This window comes from Excalfactoria chinensis, chromosome 3, assembly GCF_039878825.1.
Source record: "Excalfactoria chinensis isolate bCotChi1 chromosome 3, bCotChi1.hap2, whole genome shotgun sequence".
NCBI classification, from domain to species: Eukaryota; Metazoa; Chordata; class Aves; order Galliformes; family Phasianidae; genus Excalfactoria; species Excalfactoria chinensis.
In genome coordinates, this window is record NC_092827.1 from 97,423,214 (window position 1) to 97,447,518 (window position 24,305).

General features: G+C 45.3%; 2 protein-coding genes across 4 annotated transcripts in view; one reads left to right on the forward strand and one right to left on the reverse strand.

The window, feature by feature from the left end:
* Nucleotides 1-248: 248 nt before the first annotated feature.
* UGP2 (UDP-glucose pyrophosphorylase 2) lies at nucleotides 249-22,376 on the forward strand. 3 transcript variants are annotated; one of them, XM_072331393.1, is made up of 10 exons: nucleotides 249-299; nucleotides 5,813-5,940; nucleotides 6,482-6,589; nucleotides 16,568-16,753; nucleotides 17,576-17,709; nucleotides 18,324-18,621; nucleotides 19,676-19,873; nucleotides 20,039-20,281; nucleotides 20,771-20,875; nucleotides 21,235-22,350. In XM_072331393.1, the coding sequence occupies exons 2-10, from the start codon at nucleotides 5,827-5,829 to the stop codon at nucleotides 21,340-21,342; spliced, it is 1,494 nt and encodes a 497-aa protein (XP_072187494.1). In that variant the 5' UTR covers nucleotides 249-299; nucleotides 5,813-5,826; the 3' UTR covers nucleotides 21,343-22,350. The 3 variants fall into 3 exon arrangements, with proteins under 3 accessions (XP_072187494.1, XP_072187496.1, XP_072187493.1); XM_072331395.1 differs by lacking the exon at nucleotides 249-299 and adding an exon at nucleotides 308-406; XM_072331392.1 differs by lacking the exon at nucleotides 249-299 and adding an exon at nucleotides 495-738 and having other exon boundaries at nucleotides 21,235-22,376.
* The window catches only part of VPS54 (VPS54 subunit of GARP complex), a 42,993-nt gene continuing 41,048 nt past the window's right edge, over nucleotides 22,361-24,305 (reverse strand). The window contains exon 24 of the mRNA XM_072331391.1: nucleotides 22,361-23,610. Within this exon, the coding sequence (XP_072187492.1) occupies nucleotides 23,505-23,610 (106 nt within the window). The 3' untranslated portion in view covers nucleotides 22,361-23,504. The remainder of the gene's footprint in view (nucleotides 23,611-24,305) is intronic.

A 24,305-nucleotide genomic window follows, 5' to 3' on the forward strand; every position in this document is an offset into this window, starting at 1 on the left:
GAGCTTGCTGACTGAAAACACCGCACGGGACCACAAAGGAAAGCGGAAAGGAAGGCACCCGGTTCTCTGCAGTTCGGGGTCTGCAGCTGCACCAGGGGGGACCCCCTCGGCTCACACACGGGCTCCTCCGCCCCAAATGAGCGTTTCCCGCCCCGACGCGCCCCCTAGCGGCCACCCGCCACCGCAGCGCGCGTGCGCGCAGCCCGCGCGCGCCCCCCCACCCGCGCGCGCACGCGCCCCCGCTCAGGCCACGCCCCCTTTCCCGGAGGCCCCGCCCCTCTCCGCGCCGGCGCGCCGAGGTGGGTACGGCGGGGCCGCGTCCCGCTGGCGCGGTGCGAGGGAGGGGCGGGGCGTGGCCGCCGCGGGGCCCGGAGGGCGCTGGCGTGACGGGAGGCGGCGGCGGGGGGTATGGCGGGGTATGGCGGGGCATGGCGGGGCGGCCGGGCCGGAGCGGGGAGGAGCCCGAGCGGGAGCCCCGCGGAGGCGGGAGGCCCAACCCGGGGGAGGGTTAGGGGAAGGGGTGGCGAAAGCCGGCGCCGTGCGGGCCCGCCTCTGCCCTCAATGAAATTTAAATTGCTCGGGGCTGCCGGCTCGCGGCGGGTTGCGCGGGGACGGGAGGCTGATCCCGGAGGGGCCGGTGTCGGCGCTTCGCCCCATCGCAGCAGGCCGGGCGCGGCTTCCGCAGGTCTCGATCTCACGGTGCTCGGCCCCGAGCGATCATGTCGTCCTTCGCCAAAGGTAAGCGGGGTTCCCCGCGCCGGCACCCCGCTCCGCTCCCCGCGGGTCGCCCCGGCTCTGCCCCGCGGACGTGGCCGCAGTTTCTGCTTCCCGTATTGCGAAACGGAGGTGGTTCCAGGAAGAAAAAAATCACGCCGGCGCTTTGAAGGCTTTCCCTGCCCTCCTCCTTCCCGCTGCTCCTAACGGGGCGCCCGTGCTTTGCCGCGTTCTGCGCCTCCGGGGTTCCTGGGTGCGAACCCACGCCGGCCTACGGGGTGTCGCGCCGCCTGTTGTGGGCAGCCGTGGGGCTTCTGCGAGGAAGCCGAGAGCTCGGCAGGCTCTGGGGAGCCGCTGCTGCTCTGCCATGGATGTGCGGCGCTGGGCAGTGCTGTGCTGCGGGAGCGCACCGACGGTTCGCACATGGGGCAGGGATCGAGCTGTGACAACCCCTGTCGTGCTGTGGCAACCCCTGCAGACTGTGAACGTGGGACAGAAATAGGCTCGGAAGCGATCTTTTTAGGGCAATTGGCTTATCTCGGCCTCCTGCTGAAGGTACCCATCTTGTTTGGACCCGCATGAAGGTGGTCGGGAAAATTTCTCTCCTGATAGGCTTTTTCTGTTCGTTTTATCCCCAAAAGACAGAGAAAAATAAAGAGAGGGTCTCCTGGCGGGACATTGTCCCATGGGGTCTCTCCATCTTAGTCTACTGGAGGCATTCCCCTGTAAGATCTCCCCCTTTATTCGGAAGCTGGAGACGCTCCTCTATCTGTTATAGGGATAAAGATAACTGAGCAAGCCTATCAGAGCAGCGATGTTCCCAACGTCACCAAGAACCCGACGGTGCTGGAAGCTTTCTTTTACAAAGTATTCAGCCCCGAGATTCTCTGCTGTTATCCTGAGAGACGGCGCTGCTGTCAGGTGGTATTTTTAGCCTGAGCAGCTCCGCTTGAAATTGCACTGCGTAACATCGCAGCCCTTGGTGTGTGCAGTCGGCAAGGAGCGTCCTGGGCTGCAAGCCTATGGGCGAGCTCGTGCTGACGTGCCTTGTTAAGGGGAGAGAACCTGTGAGTTTCACTTCATGTGTGCTTTGCTGTAATGTATGTTGACCCTTGTGGCCTGTTGTAGTAGAAAGAAAAAGGTTTGTAAAGGCTGAGCGGCTGCTCTCAGTTCTCAAGTATCAAGCAAAGGGGTGTTTGTTAGTTTTATGTGCTCCACCGTGGGTATTTGTGAGGCTTTTATCCCCGTCAGGGATAAAAATTGCCTTGAACTTTGGAGCAGAGCGGGTGGAAGTTGAGGCATTCGCTCTGTACCCGCAGCCCCGAGTTCACGAGGAGAGCACTTAAAGTTCAGCTGCGTGTTTTAACTTACGGCTCAGCCTCCTGGATCTTTGTGCAAGTGGGCTGGCTCCAAGGAGATGTAAATAATTCTCCGCTGTAGCTCATCCCGCGTGCTTACTTGGATTGCAAAAGGAATTAAAACTTGTAACCTTCAGCCCAAACAGATCCTCTTATTTCCCTAGGAGGACTTGTTGCTTGACTTGTCCCGTGCCTCTCTCCTGTGTGCCGTGTTCCAAGTCCTCCTCGGAGTGAGACAGCAGACTCTTGGGGCAGCAAAACTAAGCTTTGTTCATTGCCCTTTTATTAATATAAAATAGTGATGCCTGAGAGGTAATACACTGCTGTTTGTTCACGTGCAATTGAGGAAGGCTGTCCCTTACTTTGTTTCTGATCGTTCACAAAGACCCTCTTTACGGTAGCTTGATCTTTCTTCTTTTTCCCTGAATGCCAGTTATAAAGCCATGCATGATAAACATGAAGATGCCCAGCCGTTTGCTGTGGTGTGAGGGCAGTGGCAGGTTAGCTGTGAGATAAGGGCTCAAAGCGAAGTAGAACCTGAGTGTGTGGGCAGCAGGGTTTGAATGAAATCCTATAGAGGTGGCTTAACGGAGTGAGCATTTCCTGCTGAAGGCATTAAAACTACGTGTGTGTGAAGAACACTGATCCTGTCAAAGTGAGCTTTGTGCAAAACCTGATGGCTGCAGGAGGCATTTATTTTCCTAAATAGTTTGGAAGCTTATGAGAGCTTCTCCAGCACCCCAGCCTCCCATCTGACTTTACAGAGGCACAGTAACTGCTTTCCGTTGCAGCTTCAGACAATGTCACTTGCTGGTAGGAAATGACTGCTTTTAGCAATGCAGTTGCACTGGCCTTTCTGTGTCTTCCTTGCTATTACAGCGAAGGGGGGAATAAACCTTAACCTGGGCTGTTAAATTTAACAGCAGCTCGCGATGGAGGACTGCAGCTGTCCTCCTGCAGTCAGTAAGCTGGAGTGCATAAACACCAGCTTCTTCCCTGTGGTGCCCAGGGGACGGCAGCACCGGAGTTTGGAGCAGTTGGACCAGTGCTGCTTTCCTAGTGCTGCTTTACAAAACCTTTAACAGAGGGCCATCATTTCCCCATTCCAGTTCAAATCCCAGAGTACAATGCTTAAAAACCTCTGGCTTGCAACCACAGGCAGCTGGGTGAGACCAAGTGGTTGTGGAAATGCCCCCACAGAGCATTGGGCTGAGGTGAGGAGCAGCTGACCCACAGGAGCCAGGCTTTGCTGCCCTGCAAGGACCTTAGTGATCCAGAGCACTCAGTAAGTCTCGGACCCCGCCATTATCACGTGTTTACTTTTGCTGTGCCTTATTTTGGTTTGTTTGTGGTATTACTCAGTCTCTAAATGCTTGTTATCTGGGAGAGACAAGTCTTTTGGCCACTGTGGACTATCAGGGTTCTCCTACATACGTGGCAGCCTGGGGAAGTCGCTCGTGGCTCTGCCTTAAGCAAAACACGATCAGCAGCGCGAATGACGGTTCCTGTTGAGTACTTCTGAGTTTCTGCTGGGTGTGTTGCGTCATAGCGGGAGGTTCACGTGTTTTACAGGCCAATGAGCTGCTGGAAGTGGATGCCGTCGCTCTGGCTGCAGCCGTGTATTGCAGCATGCAGCTGGGAGGGTTAACAGACACCTGGAAGTGTCTTGTAGCTGTTGTTGTCCCAAAGTTGAAGCGGTGTTTCAATCTGCGTGGGCTCAAAGCCTGTGAGCAAAGGCACAGTGCGTGCTGAGGTGCTAAGCTCGTATAGATCTCCTTATCCTTCTGTACGAGGAGGTGAGCCTTAACGAAGAGCTCTTGTGTTTCTCCGTATTTCACCTAGGAAGGGATACCTGCCAGGCTATGAGCTGCTCGTGCATCCAAACAAAGGGCATGAGTTAAAAAACAGGCCTATTAACTGCTGTTCCTCATGCACTCGCCTTTCCCCCCCCCATATCACAGCACAGAGAGCTCCGCAGCGCTCACCCCTCTCCTTTTCTTTTCCTTACCTGCACAATGATGCAGCCAGGAAAACGGTTTCTGTGGCCTTTGGAGTCACTATCAACGAATCTGAGGCTGTAGGGTATTTTGCTTAAAGAAAACATAATCACAACCGCATTAAAATCAACTGCTCTTGGCTTTCTTAGGCATTCAACAGTCCTTAATGCGTGTTCCAAACAAGAAAACTTGAAACATGGCTGCCCCTTCTAACAGTATTTCCTGGCATCGTTGCTCGCTTCATTTGCAAAGTTTGCTCCCGTCCCTTTTTGCACTACTATTCACGGTGTTGCTAAATCCCAGCTACATTTGGCAAGGCAGCACCTCTCAGTGTTACAGAGAAGTGATTGCTCAAGGGATTTGGCAGAAATTAAATTAACCGAGGTCTTTAGAGAACGTACCGGGAATGTCTTTGGAGAAGGCACTCACTTCAAACGCTTTTCTTCTGGAAAATAAAGCGGAGTTATCTTCCATTTCTTTCTGTGAGGTGCTTTGACAACGCGGACATCACCATACAGTCCATTTGTGTACTTATTCTTTGTCACTTTTATGGAGCTTATCACTTTCAAAAGCAGAACAAATGCGGCAGTGATAGACGGACTAATTTCTCTGGGTTGCTTAGTAACTTGAAGTACATGCTGTAGTGTGAAAATACTCGTATGATAAAATAAGGGAATATTTACCGGAGCAAACTGAGGATTGTGCAAAAGTGTATTGTGTAAATAATTAAACCATGGCTTTATTTGGTTGTGCAAATAGAAGGATACCCCTGGTCACAATGTTCTATATAAAATACATACTTTAGTGAATGGCTTTTTCACTTTTCTGGCATTGCTGAAGCATGCTGATGTGGTAGGACATGAATTCGTCAGCTCCACAGCAAAATAAAGGTGTACTGTGATGGATTTCTGGATGTTTCTTGAGATGGATCATTGATCTTTGGGGATTTTCTTTGGGTTTTGAGAGGAGAGCCGTTGCTTATTGCTCCCAAGTTAAGGCCTGTTCTTCAAAATACTAGGAATGAAAGCTTTGGATTCCTGGCATGGTAATCAAATGAGATTAGGTCATGTGAATTGACTATATATATATATATATGTGGATCTCTCCAAAAGTAATGCTTCCTAGTTATTTCTGGCAAAACTACAACAGACACAAAGAGCAGAGTAACACTGTTTGGTAGAGTGAACCCTTGGCTACAAAACACTGTTCTTTGACATACAAATCAGCTAATGCTGGTGATGGAGGGGGAACTGACTGAGACACTCTTCATTTCCTGGTGTGGCAGTTGTTTGTGGCCATCCAGAACATGTCTTTCATATTGCTGTTGCCAATGCTGCAACTCAACACCCACCTCACTGTGCTCACATCCGCTGTTTGGTCTCCGTAAATGCTCAGCAAGCATCGATGAATGTCAGCGGGTACAATTATTTCCTCATGCAGGAAATCAGTTCCACACCTTTGTTTCACAAGCACTCCCATTTTGGATGCCATTCAGTCAGACTGCCCCTCTGCTGTCACACGGCAACAAAATATAATGGGATATTGGTGGGAAGGTTCAGCTTCTCCTGCCATCCCACCAACGTCCGCCTCTGATGTTGTGGGACAAAATAACGGCGTAGGAGGCATTACTTCTGGAGCAGCCCCCATATATTTATAAAGGAACTATGAAAGCTGTCTGTCGTATAAATAAGCTAGTTTTATGTATTCATTCCCTTGAACTCACGTATTTCATTTTCACTGAAGATTTCAGCAAAGCAATGTCCCAGGCCGGCCCTTCGCAGTTCCAGGAGGTGATTCGGCAAGAGCTGGAGTACTCGATGAAAGTGGAACTTGATAAAATACTTGCGACTGCGCCCTCCAATGAGCTAGAGGTAAGAAGCCTGTTAGATGCAGGAGACAGAGGCAGATTTTATCTAGGGGGACAATGCAAAACAACGCAGTTCTTATTTATAGGATGTTCTCTAATCCCATAGAGAGTAGCGTGGCTGCAGTGTCTGTAGGAGACTTTCAGTCCCATAGAAAACACGTGGCAGAGTTATTACTTGGTGTTTAATCATCTTTAGTTATTAAAGGTTCTCTGTAATCCGTTACAGATTATGTAGAGGAAGGGTTAGGTGTTGTCCTAGAGACTGGGCCAGGTTCTTATAGTTATAATTTGGACTGAAGACCTTTCAGCTGTCCAAAATATATTGGGTATTTTTTTGTTTGATGTTGTTGTTTTCTTATCTTGAGCTTTAGCGGAAAGGATCTTTTGGCACCTTTTTTTACTTAAAAATTTAACGTGTCTGTACTTTATATGTGGATAAAACTGTTCTTGTAAGCATGCGTTATAGCAGGTTTGTAATCATGCTTCCATGATCTAATAGGTATGCAATAAATACCTTTGTTAACTAACGTATTCCTTCTTTGTAGCACACTAAAAAGGACCTGGAAGGATTTAAGAAGCTATTTCACAGATTCCTACAGGAGAAGGGACCGTCTGTGGACTGGGGGAAGATTCAGAGACCACCAGAAGATTCTGTAAGTTGCAATTAAGTGATACTGTGATACTGTGATGGCCTGTAAGAACGTAAAGCTGATCATTTCTGCTTGCAACAATTGCTGTAGTTGCCTACAGAAGATGGAACTGCCGTGGTTCTGTGAGATCACGTAGGATGACACTTGGGGTTCTAGCTGAGCCATAATAGTTTACAGTCATATGTGTTCACGAACACCAGGTCCTGCTCAACATATGCATCGAGATCTCCAATGTTACTTTGTTAACGGGGGAACTGAGTGGGACAGATGCCACCTTAGCGTTTGGTACCTTCTCTGGAGCAAATGGTAATTCTGGTTAAAGAGCCAGTAGGAAGGACCTTTGTTATCACCCTTTTCTCCTGCTCGTGAAGGAAGGTTGCACGCCTCAGATGAGACTGTTGCCAACAATCCATTCTGCTGAATGATTTGAAAGGGACATATGGCGAGTGGGCTGGGTTATATAGCTGGTTTAGCAACTTCTGTAATCTACAGCAGCTCAGAAGTGAGGAATCTGAAACTCGCTGTTGACTGTAAGGATTTTTGAGTGTCGTTTTACAATGCCATCTATGTCGTTATAATGGATAACCTTCCACTTGAGATGCTGCTGAGAAAGCACTAATAATGTTTTTCTGGCAGTGTTTAGTACTGAAATAAAGGCAGTGTTGAGTACTGAAATAAACACTTCCCATTAAGCCTAACCTCATTTTATTGATTCATCTGTGGCCCAGGGCTGTTCTTTTGACTCTTGCGTAACGAGCGGTGTAGTTGTGTTACAAACTCTTGCTTTTCCCAATGTAGCAATCTTGGCATGGTGTGAGGCTTCTGTGTCCCTATGCATTTGTGGTTTCCCTTTGCCTCTGCCGTGACTCAGATAGGGCTCTGTTTGCAACTGAAAGACAGGCTGTCCAGTTACTTCCAGAACAGATGCAGCACTGCTTTCTAAAGCATTGATGAATGATGCTGTTTTAGAGCAAGGATAGGGTTTTTTTCCAAGGCTGAGTGTTTTCTTTTGACTTCAGAAACACGTGATGTCTGTCTCTTCCGCACTGTAAAACTGAATGAAATGTTGTTGAAGGAGAAAAAAATCCACCTTGAATAAAGAGGCCAAGGTGAGAAACCGGAGCTCTAGGGAACGTGTCTTACAAGGAAGGCTGCAGAAAAGGGTCTTGCTTTTAGTCTAGGGAAGGCTGAGGCTTCAAGGAAGCGATCGCTCTTCAATATGTAAAAAGGTAGCTGCAATAACGAAGGGAATAAACAGTTCTCTGTGTCAAGATAAGGCTGTGGATTAAATGACAGCAGTTTGATGCTAATGAATGGACTGCTTTGTGGAGAGGGAGAGCTGCTGTCCGTGTTTGAAGTTTTGTACACTTTCATTGAAAAAAAATTCAAGTTCTGTAAAGGACTGAAAATGACTGGGTAGGGTATGGGGAGCAAATGTCAAACAGGAGGGAGGAAAAGACATCAGAATAGGTTGTTGGAGGCAAGGCAAGCTGTTTAAAAAGGTCTAGCCTGGGGTCACAGAGGTCTGAAAGGATGAGGGGATTAGAGACGGTATCTCTCTTCTTCCTTATGGCCTGTACTGCCTCACGCTCATTTCTGTTGCTCAGTTAGGAAGCAACTTTTGATTAGAAATGTGAAAATATAAAAGTATGTATATATAGTAAAGGCTTTTGTGCCATCCTATTGCTTTGGTTCAGGTGAGATGCATGCTTGTTCTTGGCAGAAATTCTGCTTCCTAGCGTAAACTCTAAACTGCATAGCACAAAATGTCCCAGGGGAAAGCTAGAGAAAAATACCCTCAAACAAACTTCCTACCTGTGCTGCGTGTGAATACGTACAGACATACACACACATATATACATGTAAGCACCCAAAAAAGCAACCAAGATTTTAACAGCTTAGAGTTCATGAACAGGTTATGGGGTACGTAGGCTTTGTCTTCTAATTTTCTGTTCTACATGAAGTATTTCTGAGATTCAGGCTGAGGAGGAAAACTGTTCCAGGGTTCTGTCCAATGCTGTGACTGTGATATACGGGAGAAGAATTTCTGATCCGACTTCATGGGCCTTTCATTATCTTCATGGATAACGTTTTATCCACAGTACTTGTTCTTTGGATGTAATTTTCTGTTCTTTTGTGAAATACCAATTGGCAAGTAAAGATTCCTGACAGCAGATTGCAATGTAAGAATGGCTCTGGTTTAATATTCCCCCCATTTTTCTCCCTCATGTTTTTCGTATGACAGCTAACAACAATGGGCAAGCAAGCTGTAGGCTTCAAATGATGAACCCATTCAGATGAACCCATTTATTGGGTCTATACCATGTTATCTTGGTAAGCTTCTGACTTGTTTTTTTTCCTTCCAGATGCTTTCCTTCTGTATATCCAAAAGCTTACAGTGGTAGCTTGACCCATTTCTGTTACAGTCTTCAGAGGAGAAAGCATGCACTTAAAGTCCTGCTTAGCTAGGAGACCAAGTAAAGAACGTGAACGTGTCCAGTGTAATTTAATCTTATTGATGTAGATTGCAGTGATCTGCTTGTTTGACTTGGAAGCAGTGGCAAAGCCCTGCTGGGGGCCTCTGAGGAAACTGCAGTGATCGAGTTAACCTCAGAATAGCAGTGCAGACTCTCATCCTTGATGTGAACATCTGAAGCAGTTTGAGCGTGAGCAAGTTGTGTCAGGAGAGGTTTGGGCTGGATGTTAGGAAACCTTTCTTCTCACATAGAGTGCTGAGGCAACGGCACAGAGTGAACGCTACCTTGTTTTTCTGTGACTACAATATTGACTAATATGGGTGTATTCTTTTCCTGTCTACCCATGACGATGGCCTGATGCTCGTTTTGTCTCTGGCAAACTCTCCCAAATGTCCCTGCTGTAGGAGTGTTCTTCTGAAATCTGTTAGTCACACATGTGAACTGTTCCAAACATCACTATCTGCAGAACTGAATGGAGCTGGAGATCATCTCAGAGGAATCCCAAACCGCAGTTTCAAGACTGGTTTGAAATGACTAACACTGTAATCACACATCTGTGAGCCCTGCCATTCCTGCCCGCTTTTATTCCTGAGGTATTTTCTCATTGGCGCTCTCTTGTCAAGTCCACTGTTATTAGTTTGCTCTCCAAACTCTGAGAGCAGGAACTGATTTTTGTTATTCTGGAGCACTTTCTACTCTTGTGCGTATGCTTATAGGTGATGAGGCAGTTCTTTTGCATATTAGAGCCTCCACATGCCTGCAGCTGCTCGGTAATAGCACCAACACCTAGCAGGCCAGATGCTGGAAGGATCCTGCTTGAATTTGAATTCCTAATGTTTCTTCTTCTCTGAATTAAAGACCCTTCAAGATCCAGGGTTTCACTTCCAAGTTGTCATTTCCAACACCCGCGCCAAAAGAAACTGAAATATTTAGTAAGGCCGAGTTACAAATTTTGTGTTGAAGCCACAGCAAATGAAGTAAATCCTTGACAAGAGGGTTTGGGGTAGGATTGTTTGATTTCATTGGGATTTTTGCTCTGAGCTTTCTGCGTAAGCTCATTTCTAATGCAACAGTGAAGACCAAAAAGGGCTGGTTGGCACTCCAGCAAATGATTTTGAGGCAAACTGAGCAGCAGACTCTATTTTTGGAGAGCTGTGTTTTGTACGATGTGAGAAGAACACAGTGAGACTTTAAAAGGCTTTTTTTCCTGCTTTTCAGCCAACACCTGAACGCTGGGTGTGACTCGTGTCCTACCCAGCCACATGTTTGAAATGCACTGGCAATCGAGTAGGGGTGGTGTTGACCTTGGAGTGGATAGGAGATGGAACAACAGCGTGTGCTCAGTACTGGATATCTCTTGTCAGTTCCTGCATTCGTGACCCCTTGTGCTGTATCAACAGGCCCTGCCTTTCTGACAGATCTGTGCCTGTAACCTTTGGGATCTTTTCTCTTCTGTAGTTTGTTCAGATACATCCTACACCGCTGAAATGCTACCTCTGTCCTGCCTCTTTCATTTGTTCTACACGTTCCCTTTAGAAAACACAGCAGAATAAATGGACTGTGGATAGAACAAACTGACTCTGAACAGATGGTATTCCTGAACCAGTGTGCGTTTGGAGTGAGAAAGGAATATTGCACCAGATAATATGCAAACAGAACCGAAGCTTTTCAACATTCTGCAAACCTGCTGCTATCAAAGACCCTTGCGTAGTATCCAGAAGATTGCCAAGGATTCTCTTGTATATAGTTTTCCTTGTAGCTGAAAGGAAGGGGAAAAGGAAGGAGGGGGAGATGCAAAGGACTTCGTGTGGAAATTTTGCCTTGAATTTGTTGCGTGTTCCTGTGTTCTTATCTAGCATGGCCATAGTTGTTGTAAATTAGGGCTTAAGGTTTAAATCACTTCTATGGGGGTAAGGCACAACTGATGAAAATGGTAATGCTTCCAGTTGGGCCTGGAATAACGTACATTATTTGTATCTTTTCTTTCTCTGTCCTCCCCCAGTCTTGGGTTAGCAATAAATTTCTTGTGAAAAGGTCCAGTTCTGTTGAAGGTTCCTTTGAATTATTCTGTCCTTTCGATATGTAGTGAGGAGATGACCAGACCTGACATGCAGATTCATTGCTATGCTCATCTCCAAGCTGTGGTTTTGCTCCAGGCATTACCAGCCAGTTCTTTCCCTCCCACCTGCTGAATGGCCTCAGAGTACATTCATGGCAGTAAGTGTGTGTGGGTGCGTTGTGTCAGTGCAGCAAGCAAGCATCCTGCTCTGAGCAAACTGAGGCATCTGTGGGAGCAGGTGAAGTCTTCTCATTTGCAACACTGTCCTGCCAGGGAGCACTGAACGTGTCATGCAGAAAATGCAGTGGATGCTGTTTTAAAAGGTCACTTTCTGATGGATATACAGCCAGGGCTGATGCTGTAGCTTTGGTTCAGATTATTGCAGTTGTGCTCATGTGCTCTGTTGCAAGAAGAGAGACATCTGGAGATGCTAAGGTGTTGCTGAAGCAAGATCAGTCTGGCAGATGCCTCTAGGCTGCAGAACTGCTTGCTGATAACCAATTGCTGGAGCTGTTATTGCTGCAGTCTTTGTGCAGTTTTGCTTGGGTCGGTTACCTCAGGAGTATGCAGGGCATATCATGCAAGATCTCCAGGTCTGCTGAAGGCAATGTCCACATACCTGTAACGTCTAGTGATTATTGTCAGGTCAGCTGTAGCTGATTGGCAGTCCCTTGAGGTATGATTACGTGAGTCAGAACATTATTACTTTTGTCAGGAATCTCTGCCATCCGAGCTTCCTGTTCAGTCGACAATCCAGCCTTTCTGCCCAAATAGGAAAGGTATGGCGTGTATAGTGTTTTCTCACTTCCTTCTTCCTTAAGTAGCTGACTTTTCTACTCCTCATTTAGTCACCTCTTAATATTTTTCAAGAGACTCTTTGTCTGTTTCAGAGCACATACAGGCATGTATGTGATAAGCCATGTATGTCTTGTTTGTTTTCTTTTCTTAAACGCTGGTCTCCTGATTCTGTGCATCTCACTTTCAGGAAGAAATGAGCCTCTCAGCTAAGTTATAAATAAAGCAACTCTGTAGACTTGAAAGCTTTCCCTGTCTTAAATTAACTGAATAACTCTATTGCTGGTCATAAGTTTTCCTGCTGAAGGGTTGTAGTGTTCTTCTGTAAAATAAAGTGCCTGTGCAGGCAATCTGAAACCGTCCTGTTTCAGTCTGGTCGATGTGGGTATTTAGGAAGTGGCTTTTGAGATGGTGTTTGTCCAGGTTGTCACAGCTGCCCTGACTTAGGTAACCTTCTCATCCTGGTGTTCTTTGGGCAGTTGTGGCTTATGCAGGTGGCAGAACTATGACAGAAGCCAGGAGAGATGAAAGTGACAAGAATCAGTGGCTTAGTAACCCTTGGACTGCTACGGTTGGGTACAGTTGAGGGCTATGGAGATCAAGTGCCCCTTGCAGAGGAGGAGGAAGAATACTTGAGGTCGCCTAGATAGAGGCAGACTTCTGCTACAGGTGGGTAGGTCCAGTTTCTCACTTTGCAGCTCTCCTCCTGTAGTAAGCTGCTGTGGTCAGTCCACCTTCTGTTGTCCTCCTCTTCCAGCACATCCAGAGTGAAGCAGGACAAGCTGTTTCAAAGCAGTGCAAACCTGCTTCATTCTTTCAGCAAGCAGGAGACACTGGAGCTCACATCTTGTGCATGTTAGAGGCAGGTAATGCGCTACTGCAAAAGCAGGCGATTTCATAGTTGAGGGCATTTCCCCTGTGTAACACTGCAATGTCACATAAGCACGGGTGTTGTTCATTTACCAGAAGTACAAAGTTCAGGTAGGCTATTCTTCGAAATAGTTTGTGGAGGTGTTTTTTTTGGCTTCGATCAAGTTTCTGAATAAAAAGAGAGAAACAAAAGGAGCATAATTCTTTTCGGCACAGTTACCTGCTGGATTTGTTTAACCAACATACTCCAAGCAAGGAAATGGTATGACAGCGGATGGATGTCTGTGCTGAGGGAGCACTGAGGCCATGTTTGCCTCTGTAGTTTGCAGTTTCCTTTAGGAAAGCTTGCTTCCTACAGAGCCTGACCAACAAACTTCTGTAGACCTCACGGACTTGACAGGCACAAACCCCAGTTGAAAAAGAGAAGTCTCCTTAGAGCCTTGCCTTCAAGGTACCTGAAGCCAGAGGAGCTCACAGTCAGCAAGCAGTGAATACCACACCAGGTATTGTGGTGTGGGGGTGTGGGACAGGCTGGGCTGGGGGATGTGCTCCCCACCTCCTCACTGCAGCCCTCCTGGAGCCCTTTCTAGTGAAGCCAAGTGCTGGGGCTGCCTGTCGTGGGGCTCTAAGTTGCAGCTGAATTGCTCTGGAGCCACGTTTGGCTGCTTCCAATTTTGCTTATCCATCTCTTTAAGCCTTTGCTGAAGTCGGACGGTGGAAGTGCTTCCAGAATCCTGCTGTGAAATTTAAAATTCGAAGAGGAATGTTTTGATAAGACTTAGCAGCCTTACATTGGTGTACTGGCGTTTTATTTCTTGTTATTTCAGGTCTTTTGCCCCCGTGCCCTAGAACTCCATTCATTTTGAAGCTGTCACCTTATCTTCCACCTTCCTCCTTCTTATCAGTCTCAGCTGTCTCTTTCCTTACTTATTACAACCTTCTGCCTTCCCTGGATGATGCAACTGAGCATAATTTATAACCTGGAGGCAGAAGGCTGTGCCAGGGTTCGGGTTGTAAATAGGTTGCAGCCAGTTTAGAGGTCAGAACCAGCAAATAAATGTAGGGGAGGGCATGGGCAGCACTGTTGGCTGAGGAAAGCAAGGCAAACAGGGATGAGTGTTTCCTTTCTACTAACAGCCAGTCTTGCCTTGCCTGTGTCTCATGGAGCAATACGTGGTACAATCCTGTTAGCAGCAGACACTGTGACTGTCTGGGAAGACATGTTTGTGATTAGAACGGTTGTTTTAATTCCTTGATGTTGCCAGATAATTAATCTTTCCTTTGTTTTTCCTTTTTGCCTAAGATAGACTCGATCACACCCTCACACGAGGAAGCTGGAATGGCTCACCCTACTGCTTCCTTAGAGGAGCAGTCAGACTAACATACCTTTCAGTTGCACGGATGATATATGATAGGATCTTGCAGAAATTATTGGCAGCCAATTGTGAAGTTCTCACTTGAAGCCACACGTTTAAAACTGTCAGGCTTCTTAAGTAAGGGATCTTGGAGAGCTGTTCTGAAGAAGATAGTTAATAAGGAAGGAGACCACTGTCCATTGGTAGCAGCCATCCAGGGCAGTCGTTTTGATGTAGGGTCACTGTAGACATGCATTGCTGCTTAAGCATTGTGGGATTTCATAATCTTATGATATAGAGTCAAAGCTGAAACTGTCCAACTGCTGGGACCCCCTGAAAGCACTGCTTGAAAACCATCCCTCATAGATACGTGTATTTACAAAGGTAGATTGGCAGGGATCAAACTTGTGGCTGTCCTAAGGTCGGCGCTGAACTTAATGATTTGGCTGACAGATTTCCCCTCATCCTTTATTGATGCACATAAATCTTACTGTCAGATCTGTCTGAAATGCCATTTTTTTCCTACCTCTATCATATGGAAACTGACATGCCAACATCACCTGCTTTGTTTAGTAAGTTAATTCCTCTCTCTAGGGAGAACTTGGATGCTAGCAGATGAGTGCAGCAGTGATAGTGTTACTGCGTGCTGCTCCAGCCATGAGAATGCTGCCTTTCCCTTTGGGCTAGTCTGCTGAAAGGGTGAAATAAAAACTGTGTAACCACCATGTCTGCTACTGTGACATAGTGGAAAGTGGAGGCTTCAGTGCATGTGATTTCCCTTTTTACAGTTAACCCTTACAAGCAAAATCACCCTCACCTTGAATGCAGTGATAACTTGAAAACACGGGATAGTTTGAGCCTTTCTCATTAAGGCTCCTCACCTTATTCATAAGGTGCTGTCTCAAGGTTTTTCAGCATTGGAAACTTCTATTGCTTTGAAACACGGGCAAGTACAATGAGTCCAAACTGACTAGTAGGTAGCAATGCAGGAGCTTGGTAAAGAGCACGTAGGTTGAAACATTTCTATCATCAATGGGGCTCTTGAGTCCAGTTAATTGCTTGGTTTTCTTTGAAGTATGTATCTTAAGCACTGGGAAACATTTCTAAGTGGAATGAATTGAAGCAGTTGCATCACAGTCTTCCTGGGCCAGTTTCAACTGTTGGAGTAATGACAGTTTAATCACTCATTATACTGCAGCTTGTGGAGTGATGTGCTCCAATCTGCGGCCTGCTGGAGTTGCACAACTTCTCCTCTTTAGTCCTCACCTCCGAGTAAGAAATGCTGTTCTTGCTCCAGCGCAAAGTGAATTTCCATTGGAACCCCAGCCTGACTTGCCCCAAGCTAATGCAGACTTCTGAAAACTGCTAAGCACGTGTTTGTCTTTGGTAACCAGCTGTGGATTTTACACATCCCTTATCAGCACGGAAATGATTTGTTGCTGCTAGAATACATACAGTGCTGAAGCACAAGGACTTTTCTTCCTAAGAAAATCTCTAGAAGGGCAGGTTTAAAAAATGTTTGTATTGATTTTGCTTTAAAAAGTGTTGGCGTGGTACTTATTGTTGCGTTATTAGCTGTGTTTCCTTGGCTTAGGTGGTTTGGATTAGGAGAGACGCAGTGCCTCATGAAAGGCATGCTGGCTTTCATTACAAGCCTGATTTTGCTCGCCATCTGTCACCCCAGAAGCAGCCTATTCTCTGCTTTTAAACTTGCAGGATATAGCCATCAGCAAGGCAGGAGGCTTTCTGCAAGGTATGATGTGAGCTGGTAAACACATCCTGAAGATACCAGGATGAGAAGAACTAAGAACTTCCTGTCTTTCATTTGGAGACATGAATGATTATATCAGGCTAGTAAGTGGAGTAATAGTTGGCTTAGACTGAGTCAAAGAACCAGCCTTTTGCCAAGAGCATTGCCTCTGAAAACCTTAGTGCAGTGTATCAAAAATGCTGTGGCTTTATGCTGCTTGAGGATGGAAAGTTGGGACAAGTGTGCAAAGCACACTTAAATTACATCAGGCTGAAGAAGGACGTCTTAATGGGGAAGGGTTAGATGGGTCACAAAGAGACCCTCTTTCCTGTAGGACAAGAAGGGGATTGTGGTAACCAGCTTAACTGGCTTGCCTTCCTCTGTACCCCTTCTCACCGCTGTGTCACTTCCCTCTGTGTGAAAGAAGAGACTTGAGACATCTTCTCATCTGCATGAAGCTGATGGTGGCTGGTCTCACAGGGCCTGCAGAGCAGCTCAAGAGAATGGTGTTTTATTGAAACAAATCAGATTGCTGTGGACTCATTTTGCAAATGTTCCACCATGTCGTAAATCATCTAAGTGAACTAGGGTATTATTGGCAAACGTTAAGATTTGAAGTTTCTAGGAGGGAGTAATTTCAATACTGACTTTAAATTAACAAATTATTCTCTGCAGATCCAGCCCTACGAGAAGATAAAGGCCAGAGGACTGCCTGATAACATTGCTTCTGTCTTGAACAAGCTGGTAGTTGTGAAACTAAATGGCGGTTTGGGAACAAGCATGGGTTGTAAAGGCCCCAAAAGTCTTATTGGGGTGCGGAATGAGAACACCTTCCTGGATCTGACGGTTCAGCAGATTGAGGTAATTTTTAATATGCTTTGAATATTGGTGTGGATGCTTCAAGAGATCTGTGTGCTTGAGAACAACTTAGAGCTGGAATTCTTGCTGATACAGAAACCTTTTCCTGTGACAAATCCGGTCTCAGTTGAACACAAGACCCAGTAAGTGGTCATGTAGACTCTACACCTGAGGTGAACGGTCCCAGACATTGCCTGGCAGATGAAGGTGATCTAACGTATCAAGTTTTCAACCCACTGCAGTGTTTGTGGTTTCTTTGCACTCTCCTTCGGTAGAACACTTTCTTGTTTTCCAGCGTGTTTCCTTTTGCTGTGCTGTCCACGTGGGTGTACTTCAGTTCTGTTTTTGAGATGTCCAAATGAGTAAACACTGTAACATTTTATCCACTATCTACTCTTGATAATCTTTTCCATCTCATAGCTTGCCAGAAAGACTCCAAACTGTTTATTGTGCAGAACAGTTTTTGCAGCCTCGCAGACTGTAATGATTGGGGGAAAGCGAGCCTTTCGTAACCAACAGTTGGCTGAAATTCAGAACAGTCATTTTGCAATGCTCTTGAAATCTGGAATCTTCATGCAGATTGAAAAACAAAGATCAATTATCCGTTAATTAACATGGGCATTACCTTACGTACTTTACTACTTACAAGGTTTTGTTTTCCTTCACTCGATTTATTAACATATTCGATTAGTGTAAGAGTATCCCTCTTTTAGCTAAGTTAGATGAAGCAGGCTGGAATTAATAGGCATGTTTCCTTTTTCCATGAGTCCTTAGGAGTTAAAGCTAAACATTCATGCTGAATTTACCATTTCTTTCCCATCTCAGCACTTAAACAAAACCTACAACACCGACGTTCCTCTTGTTCTCATGAATTCCTTCAACACGGATGAAGACACAAAGAAAATCTTGCAGAAATACAGTCACAGCCGAGTGAAAATATATACCTTTAATCAAAGCAGGTATGAACAACTTTTCTACTTGAGTGAAAGGGAACGCTAGCTTGCATTTCCTTATATTCCAAACAGTTCTTAGTTTGAGGTGGTAGCAGGGACTTCTCTACCCATATGCAGTCTTGCTTTCCTGAAAGGCTGGAATATTAAGCAGAGTCAAAGGCAATGCGTTGGGATCAGAGAGGGATTCAGGATGGGGCACGGTCTGAAGAAATATGTGTAACGCGGAGTACTGGATGCATTGGCCTCTCAATTCCTGAATTGGCTTTTAGGATACCTGGGCTCTGAAGGGAGATGGAACAAACTCTAAAGTGGCCGATGATGTTGGAGACGTATTTGGTGTGCTGTAAAGCTGCGTATCAGAGAACAACTGTTCTTCTGCTTGGTCTGAGAACTGCGGTTTTAATAAATCCTTGAATGAGAGATTGCATTCTGCAATTTCCTAGCTGTAGCTCAGCATCTGGATTAGTCTTCCTGTTCAGAACACTTAAACTAACCTTCAAAGCATGGTGTCAGAACTGTATGAAGAAGCCCAATCAGTTGAAGGTTAACGTCTGTATTTTTGTTTTATTTTGTGCTGTTCCGGCATTGGCGGGGACTTAACAAAATTGTTCTCTTCCCAGGTATCCTAGAATTAACAAGGAAACTCTGCTGCCAATAGCCAAGGATGTATCTTACTCAGGAGAGAACACGGAGTGCTGGTATCCCCCAGGCCACGGAGACATCTATGCCAGTTTCTATAATTCCGGTCTGCTGGATAACCTTATTGCAGAGGGGAAGGAATATATTTTTGTATCCAATATAGATAACTTGGGTGCTACTGTGGACCTTTATATTCTGAATCATCTTATGAACCCACCCAATGGGAAACGCTGTGAATTTGTTATGGAAGTCACCAACAAAACCAGGGCAGATGTGAAGGTAAGTGCAGGTAGTTGTGTGGCATGTCTGAATGCCTTCATGTTGCTGCGAATGTAAGCCTCGTGTCTCTTCCCTGTGTGTGAATTCAGACGTGCATTAAATCTCCTTACAGCTATTTCAGGCACCTTTTAACACATCAGCTGTGGTCTCATTTAAGTAGCACACGATCAGCAAGTTTATAAAGTTTTAATTAAAGGAACAGATTGGATCTAGGTTCTGGACACCAGCAGACAGGGACAGCTTGGACTTGGCTGGTTACTGAATACGATTTCCACACAATATGGGTCATAATCTCTATACCTTCTCCAAACTGTCACTTACACAAGGCAGAAGTTTGGGGATGGTAAAAGCAGATCACTGAGGACCAGGATACAGCAGTTGTATTGCTACTGACTGAAAACTATAAGCTCCTTAGCAGCTGCAAATGCGTGCATTATGCAACTCAGCTTGTCGTGGCTGCAAATCCGCTCCTGCCCCAGCCACTTGACTTTGCACAAAGTGCAGGTTTGACACCTTGTCCGATGTTCAGGCTGTTTATCAGGTATTCCTGGCAGGCAGTAATTTGTCACATAACAGAACTCCGTATGATTTTCCTCCCTGTTCGTTAGCTATCAAAAAAGATCTGACAGTCCTCTCAAACCACAGAAACACCACATAAAAATACAGAGCTTCATCCACGGAGAGTCCAGGTTACTGAAGTACCACTTGTCTCTTCAGTAAATTCCAACACAGGACAACTAATTGACTTAATGAAATTCTGCTCCATAACGTTGCAAACTGGTGTCAGAGGCAGGTTTTGACAACAAACAGCATTTGCAAAAGATTCCCAACAACTTTCATTAACAGAAGTAACTGTTCTGGTGATCTGAAATGTGATCATTTGACAGCTGTAATTTAAACTTGCTCTATAATTAGTAACCCAGTGAACACAAGTTTTCACCGAGGCTCAACTTTAAATGGCACCAAAGCAGTGCATGTGTTTGGGGGCGGGGGGATGGTTTCTCTGCTCACATCTCATGCACGGGACCTAAAGCTGCTTCTTTAACCCCTGCAGGGTGGGACGCTCACGCAATATGAAAACAAACTGAGGCTGGTGGAGATAGCTCAGGTCCCAAAAGCACATGTGGATGAATTCAAGTCTGTCTCAAAATTCAAAATATTCAATACAAACAACCTGTGGATTGCTCTGTCTGCCATTAAAAGGCTGCAAGAGAAAAACGCCATCGACATGGAGATCATTGTTAACCCAAAGGTAATCAGTTGGGAGTAGTTCAGAGCAAACAGAAGAAGTATTTGTTCCTGTGTAACTCTGCCCCCTTCAAAAAGGAGCTGGTCTGCTGGTAAATGCAGAACTGTGAACTAAGCTATGCTAGTTGTCATTGAGTACCTTTGTGTTTACACGAGTTTTCTCTTCCAGACCCTGGATGGAGGCTTGAATGTTATCCAGTTGGAGACCGCAGTTGGTGCTGCTATTAAGAGTTTTGAGAACTCTCTGGGAATAAATGTACCTCGTAGTCGTTTTCTGCCCGTTAAGACCACATCTGATCTCCTGCTTGTGATGTCTAATTTGTATAGTCTTAATGCTGGATCTCTAACAATGAGCGAGAAGCGTGAATTTCCAACTGTTCCTCTCGTCAAACTGGGCAGTTCTTTCACAAAGGTAAACTCCTCTACTTATGTTTTCTTTTCTCCCTTTGTATAAAAGTAGTCCGTAGCAACAAATACATTAAAAGCGAGGTTTACTTTTCTCTACCTCACACCCTTGTCCAGCCTGACCCAGAATGCCTTCAAGCACAGGGCATCCCACCTATGGGCACCCTGTGAGCCTCACCATCCTTATTGTAAGAAAAACTTCCTTTTATCCAATCTAAATCCTCCTCTCTTTTAGTTTCAAACCGTTTCCCCTTGTTTTGTCACAACAGACCCAGCTGAAGAGTTAGTCTCCTTCCTTCTTACAGCCCCCCCTTTAGACACTGCAAGGCTGCTCTCAGGTCTCTGTGGAGCCTTCTCTTCTCCAGGCTGTCACATGTAGATTTGTCAGATGTAGATTCCAAAAGGACACTTGAAATGAATTTTGATGGAGCTCCCATGCTTGTCTTAGTCCACAAACAGATGTAGAACAGTCAGTATTCTTTCCTTTCCCCCAAAGGTTCAGGATTACCTGCGGAGGTTTGAAAGTATTCCAGATATGCTGGAACTGGATCACCTCACAGTTTCAGGCGATGTTACATTTGGGAAGAATGTTTCATTAAAGGTGAGTACCACCTTACCTCCTAGGTTGGCTTTAGGGCTGTGGGCCCATGCTCCTCAGTTTGGGATTCTTGCTTTCTTAGAGCTAACCCATTGAGTTTCTTTCTCAATGCTTCTTCAGGATCTGAGGCACTTAATGTTTATTTGCCTTGTAGCTGTAGTGGTGAGCAGTGTTACCAGCTAACATGGTAACACTCTTGTATCTAAAAGCAAGCAGGGTTGATGCAAGCACACACAGCAAGGCTCTGTCTGCTTTACAGCTGAAACTAACATCGATCCTCCAAACACTACTAAATGTTGACTTGGAATGAGCTAATCTATAGCAGTGTTTCTGAACGCTTGCTTTCCTCTCTGTGAATCCAGGGAACAGTTATCATCATTGCAAATCATGGTGACAGAATTGACATCCCCGCTGGAGCTGTACTAGAGAACAAAATTGTATCAGGCAATCTTCGGATCTTGGACCACTGAGCCAATGGAATGGCACGGCCAGTTCTGCAGACTGCTGTGCTAAGCAGCCTCATCACGGAAGAATATTTAAGCATTAGAAACAAGTACACAGAGGGCCTCCACTTTGTCATCTTCACAGAACCCCGCAGTATTAATTTTAAGTTAATGTCTCTCGTTTGTTTTTAAGCAGATACATAGCGCAGTGGATGTGCATAAGTGATCTTTCAGACCTTAAAGAGATTCTATAACTCAGTTAATATAACCTTGAAGTGCAATACTGTTTGTCTTGAGGTAAGATGGACAGACCTACTTTGTTAGGTGAAGAGGCTTGCCTCTAACACGTAGTTGTTTTGACTTGCTTGTAACTGCAGAAATAAGCTGTGAAGCAATACATGTGGGACATGGTTAGCTACTCACGCAGCTTTTTCTTTTTTAATGAAGTGTAAACAGCAGGCACAGTCGAAAAACCAAAAGTTTCAGTACTGCTAAATGTGCTGTTAAAAACCCTGTAGTTCATGTGCTCACAAATATCCCAACCTTTAACCCTAACCTCCCCCCCCCCCTACAGATGACCAGTGGGATTCCTATCACAGTCATACTGTATGTCACCATTCTAGGCAAGGCTGTCAGTACCTCCGTTCTGTATCATGTGAGAGAGGGCATCCCTGATGTACCAAACTCTCCCAAAGAACCTAATACTTGAGAAAAATGCCTCAGTATCCACCTGTGGTGTTTGCTCTTCACATCCCATTTAAGACTGGATCTCCCATTAAATACCATGATCCACGACCTGCCCTCTTTTCAATCAATGGCTCTAGTCACCATGATGCAATCTGTGTTCATATCATCACAGCCACTTCATTATGTTCATTATTTTCTCTCGCCTCATTTCTAAATTTTTACAGAAGCTGAAATCCCTCTCCTGATCGCTATTGATTTCTTAATGTTTCTCTTGTATTGACATGCAGACAATTTATTTTATAAGCTTAGTGATGACACTGGTATGTATCATTAAAGAAGTTGGTCTTTAAAAACAATCGTGATTTGATAGCTTTATTTTTGACTGACAATTTAATGACATCTGTTAGGCTAACAGATAAGCATGCCTGCCTCAAGAAACCGTAGGCACACACACACTGTAAGACAATTCCATCATACATCATCATCACAGGGTTAGGCACTCAGACCGTTCAGGTAAAGAGGTGTGAGGTGAAATACACAGGCACTTTTACTTTGTACTGGCAGCATCCAGTCTTAAAAGGTAGTATAAAAAAAAAACCAAACCTCTTGCACCTTCCTTAAGGGTACAACCTTTTATGAGCAGCCTAAAGACTTCAAAACGCTTCCTGCCCCGTTTTCTGTGTCCTCCTCTGTCTCTATACAGCTGTTTTTATCTTTTAAAGGGGGGAGCAATGAGCTAAATAGTGAAAAACTCACTGTACTTACCCTAGTGTAAGTGGCAGTGCCCAGTCAGCGGTTGGGTAGCTGTAGGAAGCCATCCGCACATCAGCCTTTTTACTTCCTTCAGGTTCCAATCAATGCACAACAAATCCATCCTGCAGTGATGGCTTCAGTCAACGGGCCCACTTTTAGAAAGTCTCCTCTTCAGCCGGCAGTGCGGAGCTCAGCTGTGAGAAATACCCTGACACAGGACTGCTCCCTAACAACTCTGAATCCTATATGCAAGCAAAAGACATTTATTCATATAAAGTAGTTCTGTAAAAAAATAAATTTTGGAACAGTTTTATAGAGAAAAAACATTTTCTACAGAGTTCCAACTGCGAGATTTTCTTATGTTGTACCATCATTAAATAAGGTGGGACACCATGTGAATTCCATTGCACTAGAAGAAATGCAAAGCATCTTTTTAATATAAAGATATACAGAGCATTCTAGACAACTACAGCTGTGTTACAGCTATGTGTTCTTTTGGATTTGGTCCAAAGAAACCTGAGTCTGTTTCCAGAGAGAACGAAAAACATTGCACAGACAGCTGATCACTTGTTTCTTGCTGAAGGACACCGAAAGATCACTCCCTGCAGCTCACTCTGAGCCTAATTTCCCCGGCTATCAATAGTGTCCTTTCTTGGACTCTGTTCTTCAGTATTCACCTCACAGTCGTCACGCTTCTTAGAAGAAAGTCGGTCTGTTGTCAGAGCCAAGTGACTGCTCCCAGTGGATTATCACCTCTTCTGCTCCCAAATTTCAGCCATGTTTAGGTCTAAGTTGTTAAGGCCTTTCAGAGCTTGAAGGTTTCCAGTGTAGAAAGCTACATCTGACGTAACCAGTCTGCATTGAAACGTGCACCAAGGTTAGCACCTGAGCTTAACGAATCTACCACCGATTTTCAGAAAGACAACCAGAGGTTGTTTATGAATCAGGCAAACAGTTACAACGATACACCTTTAAATACTTTGCTTGCATTAATCACATTAAGTATCAGTTCAAAACTCAGTGCTCTGGAAAAGGTTTATCTTCAAGAGCCAAAGCATACAACTTATAATTACTGCCTGATGTAAAAGTTAGTTGTTGGGGAAGGCAGAAAAAACAGCAAGTGACAATAATTCAGCAGGAAGTGACAGAAACAGCCACAGTAGTTCTAATTGGAAAGCAGCAGCATGTAGGAATAAAAGTTGCACTTCATGGCGAAGACTTAACCAAGATGAACAGTGCTCAACTGTTACTGCCATTACAAAAACAAGCATTCTGAGGTAGGATGAGAATCAGAAAAGCACATTAAAACCTAGGTCAGTGAAGGTCACTGGAACAACAGCAAGTAAAATTCAGTGTTTGGTATTTTCTTTCTCAAATGGCTTTAACTACTTTGGAGTGTATTCTAGAGAAAATAACTGCTGCTGTAAAAGAAGGAGACTTGGGGCATCCGTTTCCAGCTGGAGAGGAGGGATCCCCCTGATGGGAGGGTGTTTGTGCTGGGAAATACAGCGCTGGTGTATTAGAGGACCCTGTTCTCAGAAGAGGGGCCC

Bases quoted from the DNA above. Each gene is read 5' to 3' on its own strand.
- UGP2 (XM_072331392.1), top strand. The intron at 17,710-18,323 runs GTATGAACAACT...TTCTCTTCCCAG, and splicing joins TATACCTTTAATCAAAGCAG to GTATCCTAGAATTAACAAGG. The intron at 19,874-20,038 runs GTAATCAGTTGG...TTTCTCTTCCAG, and splicing joins AGATCATTGTTAACCCAAAG to ACCCTGGATGGAGGCTTGAA.